General features: G+C 41.5%; 1 protein-coding gene across 2 annotated transcripts in view; it reads left to right on the plus strand.

The window, feature by feature from the left end:
* The window catches only part of RBM20 (RNA binding motif protein 20), a 101,930-nt gene extending 87,945 nt beyond the window's left edge, over positions 1–13,985 (plus strand). Inside the window, exons 10-14 of one of the 2 annotated variants that reach the window (XM_071446220.1) lie at positions 394–492; positions 1,897–2,563; positions 4,960–5,079; positions 5,779–5,900; positions 9,779–13,985. In XM_071446220.1, the coding sequence (XP_071302321.1) occupies positions 394–492; positions 1,897–2,563; positions 4,960–5,079; positions 5,779–5,900; positions 9,779–9,889 (1,119 nt within the window). In that variant the 3' untranslated portion in view covers positions 9,890–13,985. The remainder of the gene's footprint in view (positions 1–393; positions 493–1,896; positions 2,564–4,959; positions 5,080–5,778; positions 5,901–9,778) is intronic. The other variant, XM_071446221.1, reaches the window with a different exon arrangement.
* The last annotated feature ends 1,944 nt before the right edge of the window (positions 13,986–15,929 follow it).

Consider the following 15,929-nt stretch of genomic DNA (forward strand, 5'->3'; position numbering starts at 1 on the left):
GTCAATAAACAAAACAGTCGAGGTCTTCTGCAGAGTTTAACACTGCTGCTCTCCTTACCACATCTGAGCCAACATAACAAATGTGGGTAGAGAACAGAAGAGTGGAGGCTGGAAATTTTAATGAATTGACATTCTCCCCCACCTGTCTTTCAGCCAATTCTGTGATATAAATTACACTTCTAATTTCATTTAAAATTCTTTTTCTTAATTCTTATTTGTACAGCTCTGCTAACGGAATTTATTGTTGGGTCTTTTCCCACAGCCTAGTTGACTTGCATAAACTTTAGAAATAAAGAATGTGACCTTGTGAGTGACTTTGCTTCTCTAAACCCAGAATAGAAACATACTAGAGCACCACTGTGTGTTGTATACATGTATATGTATTTATTTTAGCTTGAAAAAGAGGAGCAAGTTCCAGTGAAGAGCTCACCTTCAGATAATAAACAAGGAAAAGAATCTGGAGAGATTCTGGAAAACACAAGGAAAGAGAAGGTTGGTGACACGTTGGTGTAGCTTCTTTGAGAAAATGATTGAAACCTCAGGTTTGGTAGAACATTCTCTCAAATGAAATATTAACCCCTCATGAAAAACCACATAAAGGGGTTGGAGAAGGAGGTTGTCTAAATTAGCTTGCCTTATCTTGACCTCTGCTTTAAGGGACAGCTTTTCCTGAAGTCTCCAGAACTCTTTTTTTAGTTACTCTTTGCTCATGTACATTGCTTCACATACATAGCACTTGGCAGTGGCAGCTGTGAGGAATGTATGCTCAAGTGAACTGGGTAACTTTGCAAACCGTGCCCAAAAATAGGAGATGTGGTCAGTTAGTGGGGAAAGAGGGGACTAAGATGAATACTTTTTAGAACATTGGCCTTATGAACTATAGATAGCAGTCTTCTGATTGTTTCTGGTTTTAATTAAATAATGCCTTTACAGCACCCCTACTGCTGCATTGCAATCGAGGACAGCAATGTCCCTGGAATTCCTCCAGCTTCATTTCTGTAGGGTCATGGGTTGATGGTCAAATATGGAAGATATTGATATCTCTTGCTGCAGAAAACTGATCTCCTGGCAAGAGCAGTGCCAGCTCACAGAGTTTTCATACTGTTTTAGGATTCTAGGAGGGGAAGTGTGGGAATGGCCAAACAGGAGGAGAATACAGATTATTAATAGATTGTGTGTACACAGGGAGTCTGGGATTTGAAATCTAAGATGCAAGTGTGTCTTAAAAGTAAGATATACCTTTTAATTCTAAGACTTCTCAAGTCCACTGTTAGTGCCTAAGTCCTGTACGTCTGAAACTGCACATATGAGGTATTTCAGAATATGTGCTTTGGGGTATAACTGTAAACCTGCTTTTTCCTAAAGTTTAGGCCAGTGGCTCCCAGCACAGTCCCTGCCAGAGGGATCTTGCTGGTGGAAGGAAATGACTGCAGAAGGAAGCCATATTTTCTCAGTCACCATGTGAATTTAAAGGACCTGGTCCAGGAAAGAGTCAAAGCCACAGTGGCTCAAATGGGGTTCAATATATTTTCATTGCACTGAGAAGGAGGCAGAGGAAGGGGATCATATGGTAGCATCAATTGCATAACAAAGTGTAACACATTGTGCCTTGCTCTACTGCTTACAGAAAAGCAAGAAGCAGGGGACTGGAGAGACTGCAATCCCCAAGACAGTTACAGAATCTTCACAAAGAGAAGTTTATGTGATAATTCAAGAGATTTTTTGTCCTTGTGCATAAGATTTAAAATCACAGCACCAAGGCATATCACACTTCGAAACTAAAACACAAGAGGAGTTAGACATGGCCATATCAAGGTTCTTCCTTGTTTCAAGGACCACTTTTTACAGTGATTATCTATAATCACCAATCTTTCAAATGTTTTGCATCTGTGACAGGACCGAGACTGGGAGAGTGGAAGTGAAGTAGAAGGTGAGACCTGGTATCCTGCTAACATGGAAGAATTAGTGACAGTAGATGAAGTGGGAGAAGATGATTTAATTATGGAGCCTGATATAACTGAGCTTGAAGAAATAGTCCCAGTTGATCAAAAAAATAAAGCTGCTTCAGAAATGTGTCCCTGTATGTCAACCATGTTAGAACTGAAAAACGATCACAGCCACTTAACAAGTGAAGACAAATTTGCCCATAAAGCTTTAGAAACAAACTTCATAACAGCAAAGGGCAGTGCAGCTTCTAGTGGCTGTCAGGAAGATGATGAGGATGATGATAATGATGATGCTGTAACTGAAGCATCAAGGCTAAATCTGGACCCTGAACAGAAGCCAGAGGAATTGAAAGAAGACCAATCTGCTAAGGAGTCTGATTGCCAGCAGAAGGAAGGAAAAATTGATAAGAGCTCTGACACTCGTTTAGAGCCTGAAGATCACCAAATACCTTCTGTTCATCTGAAAGAAGAGACTCTCCAGCTCCCTGATACATTTATAGATGATTACAAACAGATGGGATCACAAGGAGCTGAGAGCAGAGAAGTTACGGAAATGCTCATTAAAAACGCTAGTGAAGAAACAAGACATGGAAGCCAAGAGTGTCCAGAGGCCAAGGGTAACTACTGCTTTTTTTCCCTTCAGCCTGCAGAGAGCCTTGCATGTTTTCTCTGAGGGTAGACTGAAATTTATTGCTAACGAGAATAAGTGTCATTAATAGTATCAAGGCTTGTCCTTGGAGCAGCTTAGTAAAAGAACCCCAGTGCCTTTGGCCAAGCTAAATCATTAGAGCCTCTTAGATGAATAGTGTAAAGGAAATATGATAAGCAGCTTGCAAGCTTTCTGAAAGGCATAAGCTGCTATAATTGTCATGTCAAGGTTCACATGAGTTTAGCTGAAGTCTTTCAGTGCCTTGCTAAATTTGTTTTGAATTGTCAATGAAATGAGTGACAGTCTCTGAAGGTCAACAGAAAAGTATCTGTAATGTCTGGCTGGCTCCTGGACAAGGTGGGTATTCTTACACACTGTACTGAAGCATTATTAATATGGATATCATGCATAGATTGGTATTTCTCAGGCCCTGTTCATGCAAATATATGCCTTTTGCCAGGACTTGCCTTATCATGTCCTATTATCTACTGCAAGCTGCCTTTAATATAACTGATAGGATGTGCTGTGAGATAATGTCAATAAATGTAATCATAGCTACCTATTTATATTTTAGCTGTCAGGAAAAAAGGGATGTTGAGATCTGAAAGTCAGTTCAGTTCCTTGTCATGATACTTGAGCAAATGGGCTGTGCATAGTGAGATGAAGTGAAAAACTACATTGAGTATGTTGGTCAGAAATGCTCTTTTTTAATTGCTGCCAGAGCCCGTGTGATGGACAGGGGCTTTTGAAAAGAAGCTGATGGAAGATTTTTGAGAGTGCAATGCTGGAAACATTTCACAAGAACATCTGATTTTGAGCTAACTTCTTCCTCCAGGACAGATTTGAAGCTCATTGGTTTTTAATACTTGCCTGATTGGCCTGAAGACACCTTGCCAGACTTTGCATGTTTGGAGATAATATTGCCATGGCACTGGGCAGGGCAAAGTTGGCTCTCCTGGGCTTCCTGGGCAGCCAGCTGATGAAAGAGTTGGGTGTCTCAAGAGCATATTTACTAGTGTTTCCAGCATCTCAGCTTCCAGCTTGTCAGCAGGGAGCCTGGAAGCTCCAGGACCTCTCATGCTTCCCAGGTTTCTGACATGGACTTGTTATCTGGGATCTGCTGTCCAAGGCTCTAGGCCCTCTACAAATGCAGCTGCCAGCTCAGAAGCACAGAAATCAACTGAAGTGGGACTTCAGTTGCTGCAAAGACCCTGAGTGTCTAAGCTTACCAGCTTACTGGGGGTCTTCCAGGTTCTCTGCTGCATATTGGAATCCTGGGGTAGGTTTAAAGTTAGCTTGAAAGCCAACCAGTTAGGATTTTATATTATTGTCTTTTAAATCATGCAATAGACATATTTAAAAGTGAAGAAAAAATCATTCTCATAGCCAGAAACTGTAGATCTTTGAACTACAGACTTGAAAGACAGGTAGGGTTTGGTTTGGGCAAAATATGTTTGTTTTATGAGAAAATATATCCCTTATTTAGGTGAAATTTGCAATGCAATAGAAATTTTGTCAGGGCAAGTGAGGTAGTTCTTTGATGTAAGGACTGAAAAAGAGGAATCAGACCAGTTTATTGTGACCATGGTCAGATGTCTGCGACAGTTTATCTGTATTTCTGTAGCTCTGTGATAGCAAATTCCTCTTATTTTAAAATAAAATAATTCATATGATAGCAATCGTGGGAAGGGACATCATCTGTTCTTTTGACTGGCTATATCTACCTCAGCAAACCAATCCAGTGTTTCCACATCTTGAATCTCCTGCTGTGTCAATTAGTGTCAGCCAGCAGGGACCAACCATCCCATCCCTACTCTTCAGAAACCAAAATCTTTTAGTGGCTGGGTGCCATAAAGCAGAACCATCCCTTGGAGAGGTGAGGATGAGAGAAGAGTGGCTCCAGGGAGAAGATGCCAATGATGTTGCAGGGATCCTACAAAAGGCAGGTTTAGAGAATTGTATTCATCAGGTCCTGCTGCCCCACCCTCTCAGCAGCCCCTGTGTCAGCCCAGCTGCAGCACTGATCATGCAGTAATATATGTGGTTACAAAGCTGCAGTCAGGCCATGCTTCTGCCAGAGGTGTGTAATGTTATAGCTCTGTTTATAGGCTAAAATACAAAAACCCCTCCAAACATAGCATTAAATTAGAAATAGAAAAATGGTCTACTGGGAGAAATCAGAGTGACTGCACACCGTAGTACAGCTGCTGGAGCTGCTCTAAACAGGCCTCTGATTGGAATGGAAAAGCATTTTTCTCCTGATTTTACTTCATTTATAGATCCACCCAGAAAGTGTTCCCAAGAAGCTTACAAACGTCTCTTTAATAAACTGTTTTCATTCAATACATTTATTCATTTGTTAAGCAAATTCTAGGTACTTGGAAATGAGATCTCTGGAATACCCGGAGGTAGAGTCTAAACAAAGGCCCTCTGCAGCAGGCTGGGAACAAGAGGACGTCTTCACCGAGCTCAGCATTCCCCTGGGTACGTTGGGCCGCCCACTGCAATACCCAGGGCTTACAACAAGATGTCACTTTAAGGCTACTTGCTATATTTATTTCTCAGAACAGATGTGAGGAGAGAAGGAACAGAGTATATGACAGACGGGTAGCTGTTGAAAGAAACAGCCTTTTGATTTTACATCATTGCTAATTCATTCCAAATGAATGGCAAAAGGCAGCTGATGAGATGAAATAAGTTCCCTTGGACTATATATGAAATACATGTGAAAAATGACTTAGTAATTTAAAAGTCTTTGGCATAAAGTATAAACAGAAGTATTGGCTTTACTGTGTAAATACTGATTATGAGCAAAACACCTGGAAGAAGTACATCCTCAAAAGCAATCTGTGTAACTTGAACATGTATTTACTGCTAAAAAGTATTATTGCTTTTCTAGCCCTTGAGGTTACAGAGTGAAGTTTCCAGTCAATATTATGACAAAATAAATTTTAAAGCATGTATATCTAAGAGAGAAGAGAAAAGGTGTGTTTTCAATGCACAAGATTTTAAAGTGCAGCTCAATATTGCAAAATTAGGGAAATCAGAGAAGTGATTCAGGATTCAGTCTTCCTATTCCTAATATTTAACTAAATAGCATGTTTTTTTATTTGAAAACAAGTTTATTATGGGAGGGATAGGATTTCAACTGACACTTTAATGTAATTCAGAATTTCTCAACAGGAGTGGAATTCGTGGTGCCTAGAACTGGGTTTTACTGCAAGCTCTGTGGACTCTTCTATACAAATGAAGAGACAGCAAAGACAAGTCACTGCAGGAGTACTGTTCACTACAAAAATCTCCAGGTAAAAACACACCTGAAGCTACCTAACAACAAGCTTGTGGAATGGTTTGTGTGTAAGGTAGATGATGTGATAAAAAATTAGTTTTTAGTCTGTAGACAGAATTCAGATGAAGCGAAACTCAGGTAGACAAACTTTTCAGTAGTTCCAATCATTAGCATGCTAATTTCTCACTTTCAGGTCCTTGAAATCAATTTCTGGATCATAGGTAAAATGAGGCCAGGTGATAATTTGATCTTCTCATCTACATTTGGTCTTTGTGACTAGCACAGCATGCAAGTCAGATCTTTAATTCCCTGTTTCAGAGGGTCCCAGATGTTTCTGTCACTGGGAGTGACCCCAGCAGTAGCAGTGTTCAGTACATGTTAACATCAGGAGCATTAAACATGGCATTTGTCTGATAACATAGCCAGAGCCATTTCTGTGTTGGTGTGGGTTCTCAGCGTGTTTCAGCTTGCAGCTCTCTGTGACATGTGGGCTCTGTCAGGCATTTCCTGTGACCTGCTGAAATCCCCTCCCTGTGTGCAGAGCAGCACTGCTGGGTCATTTCCATCGGGATATGCAGAGCATGTCAGTGCTTGTTGCTCCATAAGATTGTAGCAAAAACATGTCAGCAGTTGGTAACAGCACAGGGAGACCACGTGTGCCTGCAGTTCAATCAAAGACTGCCTGTCACTTTTGAGATGTACCATCAATAGAATCAGTCCCAACAGCCTGAGCGTTACCTGTCCCATGCTCAGGGCTCCTCAGAGGAGAACGCCTTGGCTCCCACCCCCAGTCCCTGCCTGTGAGCAGGGTGTGTACACTACACACACACTTGTGCTGGCATTCTCATACTCTTAGCAAAAGTCATGGCAGAGCAAAGCAGAGCTGCTCCTCCTTTCTCTGTTCCTTCCCTCAGCCCACAGTAACTGCAGTAACTCTGCTTCTGTACAAGTAATAGCTCTCTTTCCTTAGCTGGCTAGTAGGCATTGACACTCACAGTCAAGTAATTTCTCTGGGAGAATTTTCTTCTTGGTTTTCCTGAAGTTCCATAGCTGTAATTATACAAAGGCCTCTGGCTTCCAAAGGCTTCCTACAGAGCTCTGATGCTTGCTCATAATGGACCCTCTAAGTGCAAGCTTGAAAAACAGGTGCCAAGTTTGCATTCCTTTTTTTTGCTTCATACAAAAAAACTCAGAGGGATTCACCAGAGGTGGCACCACTCAGTGCAGGCTGTGTATTCCATGCAAGTCTGTCCCTAAGAAACTCATTCTAAAGAAAGATTGCAGCTCCTGCCCCTGCCCCTGGAAACTGGTTCCATGCAAAGAAGAGGGATTTTTATTTTTTAATTTTCTAACTTATTTTGTTAAAGTCATAAGAAACAGGCCCAACTAAAACTGACTTAGTGTGAAAATAACCTCTTTTTCTCCCCATTAAGACATTTCCCATGAGTACTGTGGTAGATAGCTAACACTGACTTGAGATAAAAGAACAAAGACTATAAAAGCTGTTAAAATTAAATCTGCCAAATGCACTAATAAAAACAGGCTGTTCTGTTGAGCCATATCTCTTATCTTGCTACATACAGGAAGTAAATGTCTCGTCCAACTTTTGCCTGCTCAAATGGAAACTTAGCAAATTTAAAATCACTGTTCTCTGCTGCTAGAACCCTTTTAGTCTCCATAATGATCTTTTATGCATTCTGCAAGGAATATGAGGCTTCTCCTGTGATGATGCAAGTTAACGAGCGTATCCACCAATGTAGGAACTAGGGTCTCTGTAGTGCAGCTATGGGAGTGCTACTGCAGTGTTCCTGTTCTCCTTCCTGAATGCCAAATGCCATCATCCAGTGACAACAACAGTGTCCCAAATTGTGTCACAGCTTTGAGTCTTTTATAGCTGATTTGCTACTTGTTGTCTCTCATGTGATCTCCTTGAGCCACATCCAAAATATATGCTCAGTGTTTGGATTTGAATGCAACACTGAACAGCTTGTTTGCCAATTTTCTTCCAAAAGCCTTGTTTATATGGTGATAGTTTTGTCTTGAAGTAGTCAACTTTATCTAACTATGATGTCCCTCAAATAATACCAATCACTGATTAAAAAAATCAGCTGTTTCTTTGCCAGTCTTGCAGACTTTTTGTAATTTTTAATTCTCTTCATCATAATAAATTATTTTCCCAGGTGATATTTGTATTTACGGATACACTGCAATTCCCATGTCGAAAAAATCCATATTTTTGCCATCCTTTCCTCCACTTCCTTCAGCTACCATTCATCTGGTGGAAGCTACCTTGGCAACTCAGTGCAATATTTCATCCTGTTTTCTATTGGCTTTATGCCAAGTATTTGTCAAAACTTGTATTTAAATGAAAAAAACATACATTTTTTGCTTGACTTCCATTTTGCTATATGTTAATCTGAATCTCAAAGTTCAAATCTGGTGTTTGTGGTACTCATGACAGGCAAAATCAGCTAAAGGTAGTGGATAAAATCCAGTCTTATTTTGGTCGGTGCTCATGAAAAGCCCCAAAAGCTTGGGTTATCTGATGCAGGGACAAGTGTTAGTGATTTATTACGGTTCACGCTGTACAGAACACGTCTCCCTGCCTTTATGGTCCCTATATCTCTGTATACTACTGTAACATTTACTCTGGCTTTTTGCCACGTGGAATTTTGCACTCAGAGATCAAGACTGAGAGTTGTGTAATTTCCACAGCCCAATCTCTCTAGTCAGAGTAATAAGGGTGCAGTCCATGGGTATGTCCATTCATTACCATTGCTGAGTAACTTTCAGATGAGCCTCTTATATTCAAAACTTGTATTTATCTGAGAGAATGTGGCAATTCTAACACAGCCCTTAGGATTTTTACAGCCATTTCTCATTTATTCTCTTCTCCATGGATGCCAAAGAGTAAACTGTACTCTGGGGAAATCCTGCAATTAGAGAAAATTTTGCAGTGATGTGAAAGGATCTTTTCAAAATAAATCAGAATGAGTAAATAGCTAGAAAAGGAGTTTTATGATCCTAGTAATGTGTAGATCAGTTATTCTTGAGTATGATGGAGGTGATGTGTGTAAATCATTAAGAAGAATACCTCTACCTTATTATGTTGGAATTTCCCAGGTGTCTCTGCACTAGCTGCTGCTGAAAAAGCTTCTTTCCATCCATTTCTATGTCTGCTGACCTTGAATAAATAGTTTGAGCACTATTTTGAGACCCATACCCATTCATCATCCATTTTGTGTGCAGCTCTGCCAACTAAGAGCACTGCCAAAAGGCTGAAAGCCTCACTGGCCATGTCTGTTCTTTTAAATCTCAGTGAGTACCCAAAGCAGTGAAAGGCTTTATCTTAGAGAAACACAATAAAGGTAAATACTCTAGCCAAATTGCTAAATTGTGTTGATTATTACTGAGTGTGATTATTCCCTTAAAACAAAATGTTCTCATACAAAAGGTTTATCTCTGAGCTGGACATGCTGAAAATATAATAGACAAACTTTAAATCAAGACTCTGAAATCACATTTATGTTCTGATACACCAGAATTCAGTTGACTCTGTGGAGTTAGTTCCTGCCCTGTAGCACAGGGGAGTAGAGAAGAGGTGAGGTCTGATCACACAGACTAATGGGGAGTAGAGTCCTCCTGGTTCTGTCACCAGTTCCCCCCGTGGCACACAGTAAAAACTCTGAACTTCTGAGGCTCTGCATGTATTCAGCTAGTTTACCTGACACAGCCATATCTTCTAGCTTGAGTTTTCACCAAAATGGGGCTTCTGTGTGCTTTCTTTTCTTTTGAGATACTGGAAGAGTTAGAGTTCTGAAGAGGCATAAAGAATCCTGTGTTGAATATTTTCAGTTTTGGTAACAATGCTTTGTTTTTTTTATGTGATTGCAGAAGTATCTATCCCAGCTTGCAGAAGAGAGCCTGAAAATGAAGGAAGAAGGCAGTCCTCTGTCTCAGGATGACACTGGCATCGTTCCTCACTTTGCAAAGAAAAAACTATGATGCAGATGAACTGGAAGAGCTGTAATGAGTGAATGCTGATTTTTTTTTTTTTTTTTTAATTTCTATGATATAACTGTCAATTTGCACTGTACAGAGGAGGGGAAATAAAGAGCATGTTCCATGCATCTATGCCCAGAGTGCCATTAAAAACCAAAATGCCTGAAACTGTTTCCCACGGTGAAGCAATGCTGGCATATCTGTTAGAAGTGGAGCAATTCTTTCTCACACTCTGCGTGCTGGGAGTGGTTTCCTAGATTAAATCAGAATTCTCAGGGATTCTTAAAGTTTTAGTTCTGATGTAACATGTCAGATCAGGTGGAGTACTTAGAAGCACTCAGCATCCTCCAGTGGACGCTGGAAGGAAAGGAGATGTGACTATTTATAGGCTTTAATGTTGCTTAAAATATCTTCAGCCATTTGCCCCAGTGAGAAGTAGGATTTGCATAAAAGAAGTAGATTTTGCTAAAACTAGTGAGTAGATGGCATAATGTAAACCCCATCAGCACCCACCTCCATGTCTTAGAGCTTGGTGAAATGACAAATGTTTGTGTTGTCAAGCACTGACTGCACACTGGCAGTGTTGTGTGAATTCTGGGGGAGCCACAGTCTGTCCCAGGGACCTCAGAGCCTGAAGCCAGCACAGCAAGAGCAGTTCAAATGCACGTGCTGACAGCCAGCCTGCTCTGGTTTCAGCATTTTCCATGGTGTGGTCAGGGTGTTCTCCAGGGACCGTTGTGTTTGAAACTCTTCTTTTTGATAATTCTAAAGGGTGCCAACTTTGAGTCTTACAGACTTGAAACTCTCATGAGAGGCTTTTTAAAGTGCCACATGTTTGGACCATGTCTCTTTTAGACATTTTATTCAAGATCCTTGCTTTTGGGGTCTTTTTGTTTTCTTTAAAGCTTGCTTTTCCTCAGCTTGGCAACGTTGAATCTTCCTGGTTTTTATGGAAAGATGCCAGATTCTAATATTGTTTTTGTATTTTATTTCCCTGAATTTTTTAAGGTGAATACAACAACTGATGGCTCACGGAGCACTGCACTGAGAACACAGGATGCACCAGCAGCTCTGGCATTATTATGACCTATTGTTTCTGCACAGTTGTTGCTTAGTATTTTGCAAAGTCCCTTTGAAATGCACTGTACAAGTTTCTGGTTCATTTCAATAGGGCTTTGTGTACTAAAGTGAATACGCATGCCAACTATTGCCAGGATTGATCCCAGAGTTTATAAAATGCCCTGTGCAATCTAGGCAGATGGGGATTTGCAGGCATTTCCATTCTTTGCCTGACTCTAATATTCATCACAGTATGTTCTGTAAAAATTGCTGGTACTGGATGTCCTCTTTAGATGTTGTGCAGAGGAAACAGTTTCCCAGAAGGTTCTAGCTTTCCCTAAGAGTGACAGGGATGTTGCATGATATTGCAAAGTGGCTAAATTGCCAAAACTGCTTCCACCAAAGTATTTGTTCCATTATGTCTTGTGCCAGCAGCTGTGCTCGTTCTCTGAAGTACCCTGTAGCCAGGCAGTGTCTCTCAGAAGTGCCTGGTGTTGTTGCCTGAAGCCCTGTTCCATTCCATGGCCTGTGCTTTCCACTCATTTTTACCAGAGGTAGGTTCAGATTTCATAGTTGGAATTCCTGCTTCTTGCAAGTTGAGGGATTCTTTGCATCCCAGATTCAGAGCCTACCAAACAACAAGGGGAAATGAAAAACATTACAGCCTAAATCCTCCTTTGTCCAGGCTTGAAGTATGTTAAGACTTGTGTCCATCTGTCATTTAAAACAGATAGTTTAGTTTTAGTCTTGGGGTGGTTTTTATTGTTGTTTAGGTGGGGGCTTTTTTTGGTTTTTGGTGGGTTTTTTTGTTTGGGTTTTTTTTGGTTTGTTGTTGTTTCTTTTTTTTTTTTTTTTTTTTTGTATGAGAGTTTGTTTTTTTTTTTCCCCCTGTGGAGAAGAAAAAAACCCACCAATATTGCAAACCAGGTATTTTTCCTTCAAGGGTTGGGTTTTCCTTTGACTGTTTGTTTTTCACATTGCAGTGAAACTTGAGCGCAGGGCCATTAGGACAAGAGCTTGTATTGCAGGCTGTAAGATGATGAAAATGGCAGTAAAGATTGTGCAATTGTCTTCTAAAGTGCAGCTCTCTAGCTGGTCATGTATCATCTGAATATGAAGTTCCCTTGGTGCCCTTCAGCACAAACTGAACACAAGGGAAGGAAATCAAGCATCAAATCTTTGAAGCTAACCCTGCTATCAAACTGGGGCTCTCACCAGCCTAATGGGAGCTTGTTAGACCATGTGGTTAAGCTTAATTGGATGTGAGACATAGCTGACTGTATATCAAAGTCATATGCCTCCAGCAGCTTTATCCCCAGGTAACCTCAAATGAGAAAAGTATCACTGTTATTATTCTTTATTTGTAGTGCAGCAGAAGCTACAGGTCCACTGCCTTTATTATAGGCAAGGCACAAATCCACAACAAAGACTTTCCCAGGCCAAAGAGCTTTAAATCACACTTTCTGAAAACAGACAACAGGTGGATACAGGCAGGCAGGGAAAGCAGCAGGTAACCATGAGATTTTGACTGGCAGCAGAAGAATAATTAAAATGAGTGTTTACCCAGGGGCTTATTTTTGGATTTATGGGAGATGATTCAAACTACTTTCCCCCTCCTCTGGTTCTGAACCAGGTTCACTCCCATTTTTCACAGCTTGCAATTAACCTCCTTTTTTTTCCCTAGACAATTGCGTTAGGAATACAAAATCCCTCCTTGATACAGTGGTTCTTGGTATCCTTTGGTCCCCAGCCATTGAAGTTTCAGTCTCCAGAGGTGGAGTCTTGACCGAGGCTCAGCAGGAAATGTCCTGGCTCCAGACACCGTGTTTGGGTCACAGCTACAGGCCCTTGCTTGCCACTGAGGAAGGAGGTGGCTCTAGATGGCATCTCTGCCCTGTGCAGTTTGCTCTTCTGGAGGGAGATGACTCAGGTGAGCAGTGCAGGTGCAGAGCCCAGCCCCACAGCCGTGATCAGAGCCAGATATTTGTAGGGCTGGTTTGGACACCCCAACCCTTTGGGCTCTGTCCTGACAAAACAGCAATCTGCAAAATCCTGGAAACAGCCAAATGGGCACTTCCCCTTCTGAGAAGGTCCTTTCTCCCCAAAACCTCAACAGCTGAAAGCAATCCCAAGTCTCAATTAGCCCCTAATGATGCCCATGATTAGTTTGCAGGCCGATGCACTTTGAGAACTCAGAGCTAATCTCCTTCCCTCTCCAACAGGCCATCATGCAATGCTAACAGGCACTTCTCAACTTGTCTCTACTACCTATTCTGCTGAGAAAGAATTCTGCTGTAGGCAGCCCCTTACCTTCCTCAGCTTGTGTAAAAATGTGTTGTTTCTTTTGGTTTATTATATTAAACTCTTGACTTTTTTTAGTTGGCATAATTTGTCATCACTATAATCCACGCTCTTTATTTATATATATATATATATATGTATATGTATATAGCACAAAGCAGGCTCAGGTCTAGCCAAACAAATGTTGATATTTAAAAAGGAGCTTCCTTAATATATCAAAACCATTTCGATACATCTCAACCAAAGATTGCACTTTTATAATAGGGACTATGTTTTTCATCTCTGTGAAATCTGCATTGATCTCAAATAGTCTTTAATGTCAATCTGCAACCTACTTCCTTTGAAGAAAAAAATAAAATAATTAAACATTTGCCCCGTTAGATCAGACAAAGTTTCACACTGGCTTTAACACTAAATTAGTGTTAGGCTGGTTATATTCAGGGTTTTTTTTCTGTTCTCTAAGGATTAAGGCTGTGATTTGTTGAATTATACTTGAACTGGACCAGATGTACTATTTATTGAGCTTATATAATCTTGTTAATTTAAGTTTTGGTTTGTAAACAGTTGAAATTTGTTAGTACTTGTTTAATTATGTAGGACCTGTCACCAATATTAACTGATCTGTGTAACTGATTGCAAAGTGTTTCAATTTGTGTTTCTTAAGAAGAAAGATTTTAATAAAGAGAATTATAAAGCATATACATTGGTGGGCAATTGTCCCAGAAACAACATGCTTCTAACTTCTCAGGGGATCTATTAAAAATCAAAATTAATAAAAGATAGTTTAAGGAGTAAGAATGAAGCAGGGGCGTAAAAGGTTTGCTTTTAAATATAATTTTTACAGGTTGTGGTTCGTGGTTTTTGCCAGGGAGCTCCCACTGTACAGATTGTGAGTGATTGCCATCAGCTGGTGCTGAAGTTGAAGTGAGCACATCTCAGCAGTTCACTCTGTAATTACCATTAACTGTTATTACCCACTCCTGTCCCTCTAGATATATCCTTACTTCCCTTTTTATTTCCAAATGAACTGGGCAACCTGTCTGTTCCCACTGGCTTTTTGCTGTCTCCATCCAGGTTGTCTTCTCAGCCTTCTGAAATCATAAAATATTGCCCAGCCAGGAACTTTCTCTGTGCCATCTCAACCTACATCCCTTAAGTTTACCCAATTCTTTTGTTTCCCTTGTGCTCTCCCTCTGCCTTTCCTGATTTTTCTTCTTTTCAGCAGTGTCCTCCCCAGTGCCACCCCAGCTATACAAGGACCTTTCCCACTCTGGCCTTTTTCTGGCTCACCACCACTGCCACCAACCAGAGCTCCTGGGAGGAAATACTCAGCCTCAGCCAGGGTGACCTAAAGACATTCTGGTACTAAATATTTAAAGAATGCAAAGAGGACAAAAGCTGAGGGGAGACTTTATCACTAGATCTGATTAATTCATTCAGTGGAAAACACAGGGAGGAAAACTGAGACAACAATGTCTGGTCCATGTGCAAGGCATGGCATGGGGCACTATCAAAGCATGAGCTACACCTCTCATCCCCCTCTCTTGGAGGGGAGGGAAATGGGTCCTGTCTGCCCCACTGAATGGGTGGGGAAATGGGCAGAAAGGCTGGCAGTCAGTTTTCTGACTCTGCAGCTCATTAAATCAGTGTCTTTTAAGTAACTGTTTTGCAGGTGAGGCACACATGTCATGTATTTTAAGCACAAATGGTTTCAGTTCTTCTGTCCTGGATGTACTGAAACCTTTGTTCATGTGATACTATCTCATTGGAGCTGTGAATCTCTCGCTCTAGAAATCAGGCAAATGAAATTACATATTCATACTAAAGAAAAGGAAATCCAAACTCTGTTGTTCAAACACAATGTTTCAAGTCCAGGTTTTGTCACGCTTAATATTCTTGGTGGAAAAGGGAACTCAGGTCTGGAAAATTCACAGGTGAACAAGACATCACCTTGGCCTTTTGACACAAGGCTGTGACTGACCTCACTTGGACAGCCAGGCTGTGAAACAGCAGGGCTGTTCAGCCTGCCCGCAGTGCAGGTCAAGGCTGTCCCAAAACAGGAGCCCTGTGTGGGAAGCTGACCAGGAGGGAGGGCAGGGACATGTAGGGAGCTGGGGATGGTGCTGCCTGCTTTGGGCCAGGCTGACGTGGGGCTTGCCTGGGGGTCACTGCCCTGGCACATCAGCTGGGCTGGCAGGCCCTGTGTGGAGCAGCCTCCCCTTCCTGCTTTTTCAGTGCCCTGGGACTGTGCTGTGTTTGTGCAGGTGGCAGCAAGGGCAGCCCAGAGAACAGGTTTGCCTTGGTTATGTTCCCACGTCCAACTGCAGCGGCCTCCACGGATCTGTGTCAATAGGTCGAGCTCTCCTCACGTGCTTCGCTCACTGATGCAATGCTGCAGCACGAGGCCATGGGAGCATGTGGTATGTATTTGTGGAGGGGAAGTTCCCCTGGCTGGGAACAAGAGGGGGGCTCAGCAAGAGACAGGGATTCTCCCTAAAACATCTTAGTGGAACTAGGCAATGCAGCAGTGGAACACAAAATACCAATGAAGATCAGTATTCAATGCCCTGAAGTTGTGTCTGGGGAAGTTTAGGTTGGATATTAGGAAAAGGTTCTTCACCCAGAGGGTGGTTGGGATCTGAAACTGGGTCAGGGAATTGGTCTCAGCACCAAACCTGACAAA

Source organism: Agelaius tricolor, unplaced genomic scaffold (genome assembly GCF_023055355.1).
Source record: "Agelaius tricolor isolate 1412-34295 unplaced genomic scaffold, bAgeTri1.0.p SCAF_22, whole genome shotgun sequence".
Lineage (NCBI taxonomy): Eukaryota > Metazoa > Chordata > Aves > Passeriformes > Icteridae > Agelaius > Agelaius tricolor.